Source organism: Anthonomus grandis, chromosome 19 (assembly GCF_022605725.1).
Source record: "Anthonomus grandis grandis chromosome 19, icAntGran1.3, whole genome shotgun sequence".
Classification (NCBI taxonomy): domain Eukaryota; kingdom Metazoa; phylum Arthropoda; class Insecta; order Coleoptera; family Curculionidae; genus Anthonomus; species Anthonomus grandis.
Window position 1 is genome coordinate 12,717,090 of NC_065564.1, and position 17,422 is coordinate 12,734,511.

The following is a 17,422-nucleotide window of genomic DNA, read 5'->3' on the forward strand; positions in this document are numbered from 1 at the left end:
GCTTTAATTGTATGTTGGGTTAGGTTAGTTTAATCATCCAATTATTATTCTTAAATTTTTTTTTGTAATATTGGGCCAAAGCCCGTTGATATATTAAATAAATAAATAAATAAAATATCTAGCTTTCGCTAGTAAGTAAGAGCAAAAGGTTATTCACTTTAATTTCAGCAAATGCTATTAGTAAAAGCTAAATCTATCTAGTAAAAGCTAAAGCTTATACTTCATACTAAAAGCAAAAGCTAAGTTTTTATTCACACTGCCCAATAGCACGCGCCCGCACCAAATGCCAAATGCAGATTCATCAAAAAACAAAACTGAAGATGTATTGCGGCCGACCAGATCAAGCGTGTCGATAAACAATAACCCTCAAGAGCATAATAAAATGGCTGGTCGACTTGGATAGACAAAAGCTCAAATGTCTTTCCCGCGAGTAAATTTTGCATACGTAATAGGCTGAATACTGATGCGGCCGGACCTCTGTCACCTGCTTGATGCGTATATGGTTCGATTAGATGCTCCAAATTTCCGAAGACAAATATCAATGTGTCTTCCTGGGGCTCGTATACATTAATTGGGTGTCAGCCCTGCATTTTTATTTTAATTGGTGCGTCAGGCGGGGCGCGCCTTAGATATTATAGATAGATAGATATTATAGCCGTTTAGATACTATATAATATTAGTAAGGAGAGCGACTACATTCTGTGTTTTTTTTTTTAAATTTGAATTCAACAATTACATGAAATAATTAAGTAATAAATTAATGAGAAATAACTGGATAATTTTGGGTAGACAGTGTCTACCTTGTCTACTCGTACGCTTCGCCACTGTTATATACTAGATGTGTGCAGCGATGTGGAAAGGCAAGTCATCCGTGAAAAGAGTTGGGAAGAGGACACGCCTCTCTCTAGATCCTACACTGTCCTGAGAGTAGAGGCTTCCAGATGTTGGGTACATCGACGCTTGGCTGGCTGAAGATCCCCTGATTCTGTGAAATGAAAACTGCCTCTACGAACTTCCTCTTCCGCCAGTGCTGTTCCTTGTGCAGAATCTTGGCTTCTGACCAATGGATATTGTGTCCATTATGCCACGCGTGCTCTGCTATTCCGGATTTGGAAACCTCTCCTCTTTGGGTCCAGCTGCGATGTTCCTTCGCTCTGATTTCTAGGGGGCGCTTCGTTTCACCTATGTATGAGTCACCGCACTCACATGGGATCTGGTAGACGCAATTTTTGGTATCCAACAGGCCATCTGGTTTGGTCTTTGATACCACGCTTCTGATAGTGGTGCTAGATCTAAAGGCAGTTCTAATATTGTACTTGCTGGCAATGCGGCGGATTTGTTCTGATGTACCCCTAATGTAAGGTATGGGTAGAAGTCTGGTTGTCGTGGTGGCCTCGTCTCTGATTTGATTTGGACGCGTCCTTTGGATGGTCCTACTTATTAGCTTCTTTGGATATCCAGTCTGTTGTAGGTCTTTGTAGATGGTATCCACTTCAGTCGTGAGATCCTCGTCGCTTCTACAGATGGTTCGAGCTCTATTGTAGAGGGATCTTATGATGCCTACTTTGGTGGTTGCAGGATGGTTGGACTCATAGTGAAGATACTGGCCCGTGTGTGTTGGTTTTCTATAAACTGAAGTTCGTAGATTTCCACCGATCTTTTTAACGAGGACATCTAGGAAAGGTAGAGCTGAGTCCTTCTCTGTCTCTATCGTGAACTTGATTGTTGGTCTGAAGTTGTTGAGGTGAAGCAGAAACTCCTGAAGTGCTTTTTCCTCTTTGTCCCAGATGATGAAGGTGTCGTCCACATATCGAAGCCAGAGCTTGCTATTACTGGGGAAAGAGATGAACCCATCGGAAGTCCTTCGTCTTGGGCGTAGAATCTCTCCTTGACCTGAAAGTAAGAATTAGGAAGACAGATCTCCAAAAGTTCCATCATCCCGTCCAGAGGCAGTGTGGTCCGAGTTGAGAAAGCTGCATCCTTGCTTAGTTTGTCTCGGATGATGTTAAGAGACTCTCCTATGGGTACATTGGTGTAGAGACTTTCGACATCAAAACTCACCAATCTGTCATTGGTCTCGACTTCGATCCCTCCAAGAAGGTTCTACAAAGTGGGCAGAGTTTCGCACGAAAGACGCTGCATTTCCCTGGATCGGTCTAATGATCTCCAAAAGGAATTTCGAGAGTTCTGATGTCGGCGAATTTCTAGAACTCGTGATGGGCTGCAGAGGCATTTGCTCCTTATGAATCTTGGGTAGTCCGTATAGGTGTGGAGGTTTGCTATAATGTGGTGTCAGCCTAAAGCATACCGCATCCGACAATGTTGAGGAGTACTTCTTAAGTGCTCTGTAAATTCGACCTTCTATGGTTGTCGTGGGATCCTCAGATAGTAGCCTGTATTCGCCTTTGTTCAAAACTTCCTCAACCTTGTTTTCGTAGGTTTCCAGGTCCATAACCACCAGTGACGAAGCGTGAACTTTTTTTTCGGGTAGACGTAGACAAACAATAAAAATCGTAAATTAGAAAAAAATGTGTATTCAATATTATTCACTTTAATGAAATAGAGAATGAATGCGCATGAAATATTGACTCAAAGAGAAAAATTATGTAGTGATATAAAAAAGAAAAAATAATTACTACTAGCTTAAAAAATAAATACTACTTACAAAAAAACACAACATATGTAGGTATAACCATAACTTATAAATCCATATAATATTCATTATTTTAAAATTAATTAAAGACAAATAAAAAAACCACTAAAATATCCACTAAAAAAACCTTTTATATACACCCACAAATAAAAATACTAATTATTAAATTACTATAGCACGCGCCCCTACCAAATGCGGAGATGTATTGCGGCCGACCAGATCAAGCGTGTCCATAAACAATAACCCTCAAGAGCATAATAAAATAGCTGGTCGACTTCGATAGACAAAAGCTCAAATGTCTTTCCCGCGAGTAGATTTTGCATACGTAATAGGCTGAATACTGATGCGGCTGGACCTCTGTCACCTGCTTGATGCGTATATGGTTCAATTAGATGCTCCAAATTTCGGAAGACAAATATCAATGTGTCTTCCTGGGGCTCGTATACATTAATTGGGTGTCAGCCCTGCATTTTTATTTTAATTGGTGCGTCAGGCGGGGCGCGCCTTAGATAAAGGGTGATTCAAATTGAGTTTCCACATTACAATTTTTTTTTTTTTTGAAACGCTACTGAATTTGTCAACGGCAACGTGACATTTCTAACGTCAAAATATAAACAAAACAGTCATGGAGCAATATACGACCGAACAACGTGTTAAAATTATCCAAGCCTATTATGAAAACGGCCGATCAAGGAAAAATACATTTCGTGCTTTACGTGAATTTTTTGGCGCACAAAATCGGCCTTGTGAGAAGACAATTTGGAATTTGGTACAAAAATTCGAGCAAACTGAATCCGTCGCTAACATCAAAACTCCTAGGCATGCTCGTAGAGGTCGGTCGGAACACAATATTGCTATTGTTGCCGAAAGTGTGAACGAAAATCCAAGAACATCGATTCGTCATCGATCGCAGCAACTGGACCTTACATATTCCACTACACAGCGGATTTTAACAAAAGATTTGCAGTTACACCCATACAGAGTCCAAATAACGCAGGAATTGAAGCCTAGGGACCATCAACAGCGCCGTGTATTTGCCGAAAGGATAAGAGAACAAGGGGCAAATTTTCCAATGAAAAGAATCTTTAGCGATGAGGCACATTTTCACCTTGGGGGCTTCGTAAATACTCACAATTGCCGTATTTGGGGATTAGAAAATCCAAGACAGATTGTTGAAGTGAAAATGCATCCTCAAAAGGTGACTGTTTGGTGTGCCTTTTGGTCCGGAGGCGTAATTGGTCCATTTTTCTTCGAGGATCATGCGGAGAACGCTGTTACGGTTAATGGCGTTCGCTATCGGAACATCATAACAGAATTTTTCTGGGAACAGTTGGAAGATATGGACATCGAAGATCTCTGGTTTCAACAGGACGGTGCCACCTGTCACACATCAGGAGAAACGATCCAAGTACTGCGCGGCAAGTTTCCAGGTCGCGTTATTTCACGTAACGATGATATTAATTGGCCGCCGCGATCCTGTGATTTAACTCCCTTAGATTATTTTCTATGGGGGTATCTTAAGAGCAAAGTCTACAAGAATAACCCGAACACCATTGCGGAGCTGAAACAAGAGATTAGACGCGAAATTACCAACATAGGTCCTGATTTGTGCCACAGAGTAGTCGAAAATTTCTCCAAACGGATTACGTCATGCCACATGAGCCGCGGCGGTCATTTACATGATGTCATCTTTCATACATAATTGTAATTAACTACCTTCAAGGGGAAAATAAATATTTTTCTATTTCTTCTTTTTTTTTTAATATTTTTAATGTGGAAGCTCAATTTGAATCACCCTATATAATAGATAGATAGGTATTAAAGCCGTTTAGATACTATATAATAATAGTAAGGAAAGCGACTACGTTGTGTTATTTTTTTTTTAATTTTAATTTAACAATTACATGAAATAATTACGTAATAAATTAATGACAAATAACTGGATAATTTTGGGTAGACAGTGTCTACCTTGTCTACTCGTACGCTTCGCCACTGATAACCACAGTTGCCTTGCCCTTATCTGCAAGAAGAATTTTGATGTTCTTTTCACTTTTGAGATTCCTGAGAGCTGTTTCCTCTTCTTTGCTGATGTTCTGCGAAGGTTTCTGTTTTTTAAGTGAGTCCAGAGCAACCCTTACCTCGTGTTGAAATTCATCGGCTTCAGGACGTGGTAGGTGGATTGATTCTACTGAAGACACTATGTCTATAAAGGATGGTTTTGAGGATATGGCGAAGTTTAGTCCTCTGTTTAACACCTTTTGTTCAGCATCGGTAAGGGTTCTTTTTGACACATTAATGATGGTGGCGGGGAGGTTAGAGGTCGGTGCTGGTTGAGTCCTGTTGGTTCGTCTGGATTTAAGGTAGTAGGAATAAGGGGAGTTTGAGCTCTTTCTTCTTCAATGGTAAACGAGATATTTGCGTGAAGAGAGTTTATAGAAATGAGGAAATCCGCCAATTCTAGATCATTTCCATTCCATACCACAAAAATACCATCCACATATCTCCTATATACAGGGTGAGTTTTTCAAAGCGCGGAGTAGTATTATGCATTGATGATATTATTTATCGATGACGTGCTCCTGGACTATTATTTGGTTAAGCATTCTTCACATTTTAAAAATATTTTGGACTATACAGGGTGTTCCGAAAAAGCAGGGCACTACAAAAGTTAATTTTTTTAAATGGAACACCCTGTATTGCAAAACATTTTTGAATTCTTTGCGTAATTACCAATCTTTTTTGATAATAGTTTAATATGCCAAAAATTAATAGTTTAGGAGATAAATCAATTTTTTTTTTAAATTTAGAATTTGCACGCATCTCTTTAATATTAAAATTTAGCACCTAAATTTTGAATACAGACTTAATTTTTATCATCAGAAGTAAAATAAAGTTACTTTGATATGCGTGCTATGTAAAATTATTCATTTTGTTATACAGGGTGTTTTTTTTGAAAGGCCAAAGTTGCCCAACTTTAAATATAAAAATCTCTCTTATTTTAAATGAAACACCCTGTATATTTTCATGTCATCTAATAGCTTACTTAAGAGCCTATAAATTTTATTAATAATGTCCTATCTCTATATCTAACAGTTTTTGAGATATCATGGATTTTTCTGTTTTTCTCCTGTAAAAACTGACAATGCCGACTTAAAGTTTTGAAGCACCTCGTATTTTTTATGTATCCATCAAGGCGCCGTGGAAACAAATGAAAAAAATTTCAATAACAAAAAGACAGTTACATTAGTTAATTAGAGATTAATAGTTAGATTTGTTTTAAGGTGTTTTTTAGATATTTGTTTTCAATATTAAAAATGAATTATTCAAGAAATGAATTTATTGATATGATTTTTGTTTTGGGTGAAGCAAATAAAAATTGTCTGCTAGCTCAAAGGCTATATAGAGAAAAATATCCTCAACGGCGCACACCCGATTCCCGCAGTTTTCGCGTTGTTATGGACCGATTTATGACGACTGGTAGCGTGGATCTGCCAAAACGTAATGTTGCTAATAGGGTGGCAAATGAAGGTAAAGAACTTGAAATTCTTTTGCAAATTGAGGAGGATCCCCACATTGGTAGCCGTAGGTTAGCCTTACTTTCTGATGTTTCGCAGACAACGGTAAACCGGACAACACGGAAATATAAATACCACCCATATCACATTAAGTTGCATCAAGAACTTCACAATCAAGATTTTCAGCTACGTGTAACTTTTTGTGAATGGTTACTTCGCAAAATTGAAATTAATCCAAATTTTGTTAACTATATTATGTATTCCGACGAGGCGACATTTAAAAGCAATGGTGCTGTCAATAGGCATAATATGCACTATTATGCAACAGAGAACCCTCATTGGGTACGTGAGGTTCAGCACCAGAATCATTGGTCCCTTAATGTATGGTGCGGCATCCATAATAACCGTATAATTGGACCATATTTTTTTAATGAACCTTTGAATGGGCATTTATATCGAGTATTTTTACAGCAGCAATTGCCTGAATTATTAGAAGAAGTCAATCTCCAGGAACGGCAAAGTATGTGGTTTCAACAAGATGGTGCGCCTCCCCATTTTCATCGTGCAGTAAGGGAATATTTGGATCAAGAATATCCTCAAAGATGGATTGGTCGCGGAGGATTTGTTGCATGGCCGCCAAGGTCTTGCGATCTTACGCCGCTAGATTTCTTTCTGTGGGGTTATCTCAAAGATAAAGTCTATGCAACAAAACCAACTACAAGGGAGGATATGATTATTAGAATTAGGGATGCCTGTCAAACCGTAACACCAGGAATATTATACCATGTTCGACAAAATATAATTAGAAGAGTTAATATTTGTATCGAACAAGGAGGACATATCTTTGAACATTTGTTGAACAGAAATTAACTTTTATTATATAAAAATAAGTGAATTTAATAAAAAGAAACGTCCATAAATTTGTTTCATTTTATAAGAAAAAAATAACACGAAATGAAGAAATATAAGTATATTTCAAAAACTATTAGAGATAGGGATAGAATATTATTAATAAAATTTATAGGCTCTTAAGTAAGCTATTAGATGACATGAAAATATACAGGGTGTTTCATTTAAAATAAGAGAGATTTTTATATTTAAAGTTGGGCAAGTTTGGCCTTTCAAAAAAAACACCCTGTATAACAAAATGAATAATTTTACATAGCACGCATATCAAAGTAACTTTATTTTACTTCTGATGATAAAAATTAAGTCTGTATTCAAAATTTAGGTGCTAAATTTTAATATTAAAGAGTTGCGTGCAAATTCTAAATTTTTAACAAAACTTGATTTATCTCCTAAACTATTAGTTTTTGGCATATTAAACCATTATCAAAAAAGATTGGTAATTACGCAAAGAATTCAAAAATGTTTTGCAATACAGGGTGTTCCATTTAAAAAAATTAACTTTTGTAGTGCCCTGCTTTTTCGGAGCACTCTGTATAGTCCAAAATATTTTTAAAATGTGAAGAATGCTTAACCAAATAATAGTCCAGGAGCACGTCATCGATAAATAATATCATCAATGCATAATACTACTCCGCGCTTTGAAAAACTCACGCTGTACAGTGAGAAAAGCACCAAACTTCCCATTGACAATCTTTTTCTCCAAATGGTGCATAAAAATCTCACTGAGAAGAGGAGGATTTGATGAGACCGTGACTTTGTGTCCTTTGTTATCACTTGTTGCCTCTTTGTTGGAGTATGGACCAATAATTTGGTCTCCTCTGTACATGAATAATTGTATGGCACTGGGGAGGGTTCAAAATAAATTTCTACGATTCTGCCTTTATAAACTTCGCATTCCAGTTCCTAATGACCATTGTTAGGATGAAGCAATGAACTTGCTGAATATGCGGAGTTTAGTTAAGAGACGCACTGGGAATGATTTGGTGTTTATTTATAAATTTTTGAATGGCCTTGTGATTTGTCCCGAACTACTTAATAAGATTTCATTTAATATTCCACACCGTAATCTGAGGGTAAATCGATTGTTTTCTTTGCCTTATCATTGAACCAACTATGCTATGCACTCGCCTGCCGAAAGAACCTTGAAGCTGATAAACTCTACTGGAATTGAAGTTTTGGGCATTTCCTTATTGCATTTTAGGAGTCTTGTTAAGAGTTTGTAGGATTTTGTTTTTTGAATTAATTTTGCTCCATGATTAATAATTTGAAGTACATTTGATCATTGTCATTGATAATAATATATTTTGTTTTTTCTTAGCTAATTTTGCATTGTTAATTGTTCAGATTTTGAGAGAATATTATTACTACTTGTAAAACAGTTTAATTATCCTTGGTATTAAGATTAAGTCTGATAATTATTGTTAATTAGTAATTAGTGGTTAGGTAGTATAGCTTTTATTTCTTTTTCAGAAATATATATATTTTTTGTAATGGGGTTGATCTTGTCTATTGATTAAATAAATATGGTTGTCCTTTTCAGAATTTTCCTTTTTCAGCAATATGTCAAAGGTACCAGGACTGTGATCCGTTGTTAGCTCTGAACAGTTGCACACACAAATAAAGGGGCTTTCTTTAATTAAGGTAATTCACAATAATCATCCACTACTCTCAAAGAGACTTAAGTATATGACCAAAGGAATATGAGTCAATAACGATACACGATGGTGTAAACGTATTTTTTTTTTATTTATGTTAGTGTGAGTCAGTGTTTGGTTTTTGTATTTCGATAGGTCTGATGATGCTCTAATGCGGCAAAACGCGTAACCTTTAATAGACGCTGATTTAGGAGACTTGGACTTTGAGTTTACTTTTTTCCCTCCTTTGGTTTAATTAAGGTATACTGTTTATTAGAAAGAGACCAGCAGCTTTTATGAAAAACATTTTTACAAACGACACAAAAAAACAGGAATGGTTCCTTATTTTTATAACACTTAAAGGATGACATTATGGTGCTATTAAAATAAAATACAAATACAGTTAATAATACAAAGAAATTTACTGCAACTCTAGTAACTTGTTGGATTCAATGTTGAAACAAATCCAATGATCCAATTGCCGATACACTGGTATGAGTTAGAAAAAAAAATAGCAACTGCTATAAAGAGCTGCTTTAAACGAAATAGTCAATTTGTTCTCAAAGAGAGCCACTTAAATTAAATTAAAAAGGTTTGACTTCCAGATGCTCAGTACCAGAAGGCAGAATCGGGCAGTCATCTTTATATATTTCATTGTAAATAATGTTAAATACTTGAGCTGTGATCTAATTGAATACATTTCTTTTAAGATACCAAAGACAAGATTAAGAATAACTAATAAAGAGCTTTTTTATATAAATAATTTTAATACTACATCTCCAATCAATAATATGTTAAGGATTTGTAACAATGTCTTAAATGGCTTTGAAGATGTAGATATATTTAATATCGGGGTTAAGGAAATTAGGAGGTTGCTTGAGCATCGGGACATAGTTTAGGACTCATGTTTTGCTTTTTTCTTCCTGTCTTTTTTTTTCTCTTAGGTTTAGTGTAATTGTTGTGAAATTATTTTGATATGTTTTTTGTTTCTTTTTTTTTTAAATTTTTTTTCCTGTTATAGGCTTTACATGTAATTACTATTACCCAATATTTAGTGTTTGTAAAGTTTTTTTTTTTTTTATAAATTTGAATTATATTTAAAAAAAAAATAGTAAAAAATTAAACTCCAAGTCACAAGTCTTAAATGTACTGGAATATAAGATCAAAGGGTTGTATCAGGTCTTTGGTAAAAAACAAGAATAATAAGCTTTTCTGAACACTTATTAATTAAACCTTATTTACACTAAAATTTCAAACTAATAACTTCATACTTTGTGTATTCACTAATAACAAAGAAAAAAGCAAAAAACAACACTACATGATACAAGTCAAGGGCAGAAATTAGAAGTTAAAATTGCTAAAGTAGGACGGAGACTAGCCTTTGTACCTTCTAGCTCAATACGAAACTATTTAATTTTTATACCACCATTGTCTGAATCACACATTTGCATTTTAAGAGAAAAACCTTTTTTCCAACATAATTAGTTAAACCAGTTATAAATAAAGAAAGTTGGTAATTTGCATTAATATTTGAATTATCTTCAGCTGAAACACTCCACTCAAACATTTGAAAATTTTTATAATAAAGAGCAAATAAACCTTTCCATGTTATTGGCCTCTTAAGCTATTCTTGATTTAGTTTATTTTAGATTTAAGGCATCCAAAACACATATTATTATGGCCATGTGTTCTGAAAGATGAAACAAATCGTCAAGATTACAGGATAAGTTCTCTATAGTAATAGTGGTAGAGAATACATTACAGAGCCAAAGGCTAAAATTAGATTGGAAAGTTCTTGTGAGAAGTTATCAGGGACTTCAAAATGTACAGTAAAATGTCCTGTAATTATTATCCCTAGGGATAGATTTAGCTATAAATATTAAACAATATCAAAGAATATTTAAATAATTTTCTGTATTCAGCACATGTATCATACCCAAGCAACACATTAAATATTATTATCATTAAATACATGATGTTCAAAAAATAGACGGAGTTATTTCAATGGGTGATTCCTTGTAAAAAAATATGAGAAAAAGTTTCTATAAACATGGGTCCGAAAATGCACAGCTTTTGAGATACAGGGTGATAATATTTTTTTAAATATGTATTAATTTTTTATTAATATTAAACAAAATATTTACTCGAATCTTTTGAAATTTGGCAGTATTACTTGTTGTATTAAGAGGCTAATTTAGCCCTAATTAGATTAAAATTATAAGGTCCATTGGCGTCCCGGGGACATCTTGGCAAATATTGGCAAAAAAATGTATGCCACTGCCTTTTTTTCAACTTTAATATTTTTTATTTGATTAAGCATTTAAAAGTACTTCGCTCTTGTATTTTTTTTGTATCTCACTTCGTTTTTGACAAAAAAAAAAACAGTTTTGAAGGTGGACCAATTCAATGGCCACCTCGCTCCCCTGACTTAAATCCAATAGATTTTTATTTATGGGGACACCTTAAAAGTCTGGTTTATGCTAGTCCCATACAAACAATAGAAGAGTTAAGAAATGAAATTGTAAATGCTTGCAAAGAAGTGAGAAATAGACCTCGAATTTTAGCTCGAGTGCGTCGTTTAATGATTCGTTGAGTGAGAAGGTGTACAGAAATGGATGGTGGATATTTCCAACATTTGTTGTTGCAATGAAAAGCTCCTAGAAATGTTTTTGATTGTTTGTTTTCCAAGGCATCTGTGATTTTGTTACCAAAAATTAATAAACCAATTTTGTCCAGTGGCATGCAATAAAACAGTATTTATTTTTTTTATTGAAAACAAAGTGATATACAAAAAAAAATCCAAAGAGGCGAAAAAATTGTATTTTTAAATGCTTAACATTAAAGTTGAAAAAACAGGCCGTGGCGCACATTTTTTTGCCAATAATATTTACTAAGATGTCCCCCGGAACACCACTGGACCTTATAATTTTAATCTAATTAGGGCTAAATTAGCCTCCTAATATGACAAGTAATACTGCCAAATTTGAAAAGATTCAAGTAAATATTTTGTTTAATATTAATAAAAAATTAATATTCTTAAAAAAATGTATTACCCTGTATCTTGAACACTGTGCATTTCCAAACCCATGTTTATAGAAACTTTTTCTCATATTTTTTTACAAGGAATCACCCATTGAAATAACTCTGTCTATTTTTCGAACACCCTGTATATATTTATTTAATGATTGTTTAGTAAATTTTCAGCATTTAAGAAGATTGACAAGGGATTTATGTTTTTACACTCGATCACTGCACCTCAAATATGTAATTAAAAAGACCCCAATATCACATACCTATTTGCAACTGTAGGATACAATATACTTTTCATACACATATATATATCTTATAGTGTAGTAATGGAGTACCATACACAAAAACTAGGTAATAGGAAATGCATGAAGCAATAATTATTCCAAATAAAATATACAAAAAAAGTCAAGAATACATATTTGCTCAAAACTAAACAAGCATTTAAAAAATAAAATTTATTTTAGAAAAATGCAGTTATCTAAAAAAAATATGTCATTCTATTAAATGCATTTTATTAATATCTTTAAATAGTATACAATATATCATACTTAAATGTTTAACTTTTATGAAATAATACTGATATATTAACATAAACCTTCTTGTTAAACATGAATAAAACATTACCATGATATTAAATTCCTCAACATTATATCTGATATTTATAGTTGAAAATCAACCAAAAATGTTTCTCTGCTGTAAACATTTATTTAACCATTGTGTGTTGCTTGGGTAGTACAACAATATAGTACATATTTTTGTGATAGCATCCATAGAAAATATAGCGATAGAATGCAATGATTAGGATTGTAGAAGTATTCCAATGCGTTTTTCTTAGCAATCCTCAAAAACTCTTTAAAATGCATGCAATAAAATGTAAATGTGATTTATTTTATTATTTTTCATCAACATTTTCTATGTATCCATTTTTTTTAATGTAGCCAGTGCTTTCCTCCTCCCCCTGCATAAACAAAATTGAACAAAAGGAACAAAAAATTATGTTTTAATAATGAATAATTTAGAAAGTTATCCTTTTTTACCTAGATACTAATGATTAGAAAAAACTAGTTTCATTAAATAATCATGTTATTTATTATATTAAATTCAGCTAATATATTGTTTTATAAAAACTAATTAATTCCTTTATGCCATACCAAGAAGTAATTTAATTCTTGGAACCTATTAACAAGTTATATTATATTCCTTTATTTCCATAGAGTTTAATTATTAATATATAAACAATCAATAAAGTTTAAATAGTCTCACAATGATCCTTGACCAGGAAAGTCCTAATTATGAAATTGTAAAAAATATGAAAATAACTAACCTTCAAATTGTAAACTTGATTTTCTTGGCATATTTCCAGTGAGAGGATACTTTTTGGTACTCGTTGCGGTATTTTCCACGGAGGCACTCTCCAGCTTGGACATGGATTTCCCTCTTTTGTGCCTCTTTTGGAACTTTTCCGACAATGATTTGTGCCTTTGGAAATCAACTTTTCGATTGTCATCCCCGAAGTCTATGGTAAAAGCCGTGGTTCTTGGAGATTCGAGTACTTCTTTATCGTCAGTGGGGGGCGATAAGGAGGGTTCTGTTTCACTTTTTTCTTCCATTTTTTCTTGCTACTTTAGTTTTTAGAAATTTAACATCTTCAGTAGATAGATATTCTCTATTGCACTTAATTGCACACAGTTACGATTAACTAATTTAATAAAGCCTCACAACATTGTAAAAAGAGTCTTCTAAACATTTATAATTAATTATAACGAACGAAATAAAGTAAATAATCACTTTTCGAAAAACACAACCCTTTTTGACTTTTTACTTTGACAACAATACAACACCTTTACAACATAAGTACGTTCAGCACAGCTGTCAGATGACATTTGACAGGTGTCATTAGTAGGGATGGGCGATTACAATTGACTTTCAATTATTGTCAAATTGTTAAGGCGTCTACAGACGGACGAACATACCTTGAGATATGTACGCGCGCACAAGTACGCGCGTGTAGACAAAATCTCTCTAAAAAATCCGTCGAAGATGTATTCAGTTCCTATTTGAATTTTTGCACGCGCGTACGAGTTGCGCGTACATATCTCTCTGTGTGTAGACTAAAAATGTAGAAAGTGCTGGACTCACTGACCTAATCAATGAAGTTATAAGCTCAAAGAATAACATCATACAAGCCACAACTAGATACAAAAGTGGTAAAATACAATTTAACAGAGACGAACAGACCATAGTACGGACCGAAATAGAAAAAAACACAGACATTATTATTAAAATTACATGCAACGCGGGACAGAACGTACAAATTAAAAGACTAGAAGAAAAGATAGAGGCACAAAATAAAATGATGAAAGACATAAAAAACCAAATATCAAGGGAAAAACTACGGGTTGACACACACGTACGGAAAGGAACAGAGAAACTAGTAGCACAAAAAGAAGAAGTAGAGGTACCTAAAGTATCGCTGACGAAAACTAGACCGACAAAAAAGAAACTAGGGGAACCTGGAACGAGTGGAACTAGACAAACGCATAACACACAAACCTATACTCAGACAGTTTACATAGAATCTGAAATAGATGAAAGGGAAAGCAATAATATCAGTGAGAATGAGAACAATGGAGAGCAAGAATGGAGAACGGTTCAGAATAAAAGAAAGCAAAAAGAGCGCTTAGAAAAAGGAAACGAAAATGAAAACCTATGCAGACATAACTAAGATAGAAAGAAAGCCAAGACCAAGAACTGACTAAAGAAATGGGAAAGCCCAAAAAAGAGAACAAGGGACATAAATGGACCTCAGTTAATAATAAAGAAAGAAGGAACAGAGGAAACTAAAGAGACAACCAAATTATTTAAAGAAATATTTAAAGAAGACAGAGCAGGAATAATAGAGATAATCCCTCTGAAAGCTGGCAGGCTAAAAGTAATCCTAAAAGATCAGGAAGCGGAAGAGAGAATAAAGAATAAATTGGAAGTAAATAAAGACAAAATACAAATAGCGAGAAGACCGAAAATAAAAATTACTGGGGTTGAAAAAAGAGGCTATACCGATCAAGAGATTATAAACATACTAAAGGAAGACAATCACGAATTGGATAGTAAATTCCCAGCCAAAATTGAAACCTGGAAGCTAGTGGCCAGAAAGCAATGTCTGCGCACTAGCAAAGAAAATCTGATAATAGAAACAGATAACAGTACAATAAGACACATACTAAGGACAGGACGAATAGTACTGGACTTTAAATCTTATTTTGTAAAAGAAGACATAAGTGTTGCCCTATGTTTTAAATGTCATAACTTTGGCCATACAGCGAAAAAGTGCCAACTACCAGACAATCAGATACGCTGTTTCAAATGCGACAGACAAGGAGATACGCCAAACGAATGTAGAAACACGTACGACTGCAAAAACTGCAAACAAAGAGGAGTAACAAAAGACTTAAGAAGACACACAGTAAGAGACAGAGGCTGCCCAGTATATAGACAATACAAAGAGAGGTGCCGAAATCTAGTAAACTACGGACAATCAGATACGGAAACGAGGACTATGGAGCAATAATGGCTCTAAAAATACTACAGATCAACGTAGACAGAGGACGGGAAGCTTCTTTCCTAATACAGGAAAAAGCAACACAATACAAACCGGACATAATTATGATACAAGAACCATATAAAAAGTTTCACCTACAGGTATATACAAGATATATACAAGAAGGAGTTACAAAGACGGAAACTTGGGTATATAAAAAACTGCAAGCGACAACAAGGAAAGAATATACCGACAAAAACAAAACAACAATACAAACAACCGACAGAACAGGCAAGACGGTTACGATTACAAACGTTTATGACGAACCAGGTGGTAGAGAAAACACAAAACTGGACACCTGCACAGAAATGATAAACGAAATAAAAAACCATCACGTAATTGCTGGAGACATAAACGCACATAACGAAGCTTGGGGAGGAAACAAGACAGACGAAAAAGGAACAAAATTACTAGACTGGACAGTAGAAAATAGATATGACATTGTGAACGATAAATACAAGGGACCGACCTTCTCAAACAACAGAGGGGAAAGCTATATCGACATCACAATGTCAAAAGGAATAGACATAACAGAATGGGATGTACTAGGGGACGAAACACTGAGTGGACATAAGTACATAACATACAAGATCCAAGTCCAAGTGAAACGCAAACTAGACAAACTAACGTACGATTTTACAAATACGGACTGGTATGCGATAAACGTAAGATTAAGGGAAAAACTGGCAGAAACAAACTGGACTTGCATAGGGAAAGAACAGACAGAATAAAAGGCGGAGATCCTGCAAAAAATAGTACAAAGGGCATGTAAACAAATAAAGACAAGACTTCTGACTCACGAGCAACAAGCATGGTGGACAGACGAGTTAAGCAGACAAAGAACAAATCTAAGACACTTACGACGCTGGTACAAAGAACGCGCAGAAACAGCAACAATAATAACATAAAAGAACAATACGTAAGGGAAAGAAACAAATATAAACAGGACATAAAACTGGCTAAACTCAAATCAATACGAGACCAGATGACCGACATGACCGAAAATAATCCCTGGGACCGAGTCTGGGTTCTTTAAAAGAACGAAAAAGGAGCCAACGACGAATATAAAGAAAGACGACGGGACGTATACAAAAACTGAGGAGGAAACACACGCCTACTTAATAAATAAATACTTCCCTACAGATACGCCACAGACGGACTCCCAAGAACAAGCAGACATTAGAAATAGACAAAAAACATACAAAGACAGACAAGACAGAGAAATAGGGGAACAAGAAATCTACAATGCACTGAGAGACATGAAACCGAACAAAGCGACAGGAGACGATAAAATTCCCAGTGAGGCAGTAAGGCACATGTGGAAAGAGCTTAAGGAAGCCATAATAAAAATCTTTAACGGATGCCTAAATAACAACGTTTTTACAAAATGCTGGAAAATAGCTAGGGTGTGCTGGCTCCCGAAAAAGGACGGAGGCGCCCGACCTATGAAAACTTTTAGACAGGACAATTAATAAAAGGTTACAAGCACACTTAGAATACAATAACGCACTTAGTGACAGACAGTTCGGTTTCAGGGAAGGAATCAAAACGATAAATGCACTAGACAGACTAATGACAAGAAATAAAAAAGAACAAGGAAGACAAAGCACAATAACTGGTGGTCGCCCTGGACCTCAGTAATGCATTTAACAGCGCATGGAAGCCTAACGTCAGCCTAGAACTAGAAAAAGCTGGGGTCTGCGGGGACCTACAGAGGCTGTGCGAGGACTTCATGACAGACCGACAAATAACAAGTGGAAACATAACAAAACAAATAAACAGAGGATGCCCGCAAGGATCCAGCCTCGGACCGACTCTATGGCTCGTAGTCATGGAGAGATGGTTTAGAGAGCTGGCACAATCGGAAATCCGATACAGGACCGACCAGTCCAAAGAACAGGACGTAGATATAATACGAACAGACAAACTGGCTTACTCGCAGGCGTACGCGGATGACCAACTGATTGTCATAACTGGCAAATCAGTAAAAACGATCGAAAGAAAGTGGAAGGTCATCTGGGATGCCTGCAAGAAATGGGAGACTCACGCAAACCTGACATACAATGGACAAAAGACAGAAACA

The 17,422-nt window shown here is 35.1% G+C and overlaps 1 protein-coding gene across 2 annotated transcripts in view; it reads right to left on the reverse strand.

Annotated features, from left to right (window-relative positions):
• Positions 1-13,595, reverse strand: part of LOC126747383 (uncharacterized) — a 157,999-nt gene extending 144,404 nt beyond the window's left edge. For both annotated transcript variants that reach the window (XR_007664172.1, XM_050455969.1), the window contains exon 1: positions 13,066-13,595. Coding sequence is in view for 1 of the 2 variants with exons in the window: in XM_050455969.1 (XP_050311926.1) it covers positions 13,066-13,351 (286 nt within the window). In the remaining variant the exon portion in view is untranslated. The remainder of the gene's footprint in view (positions 1-13,065) is intronic.
• Positions 13,596-17,422: the final 3,827 nt, after the last annotated feature.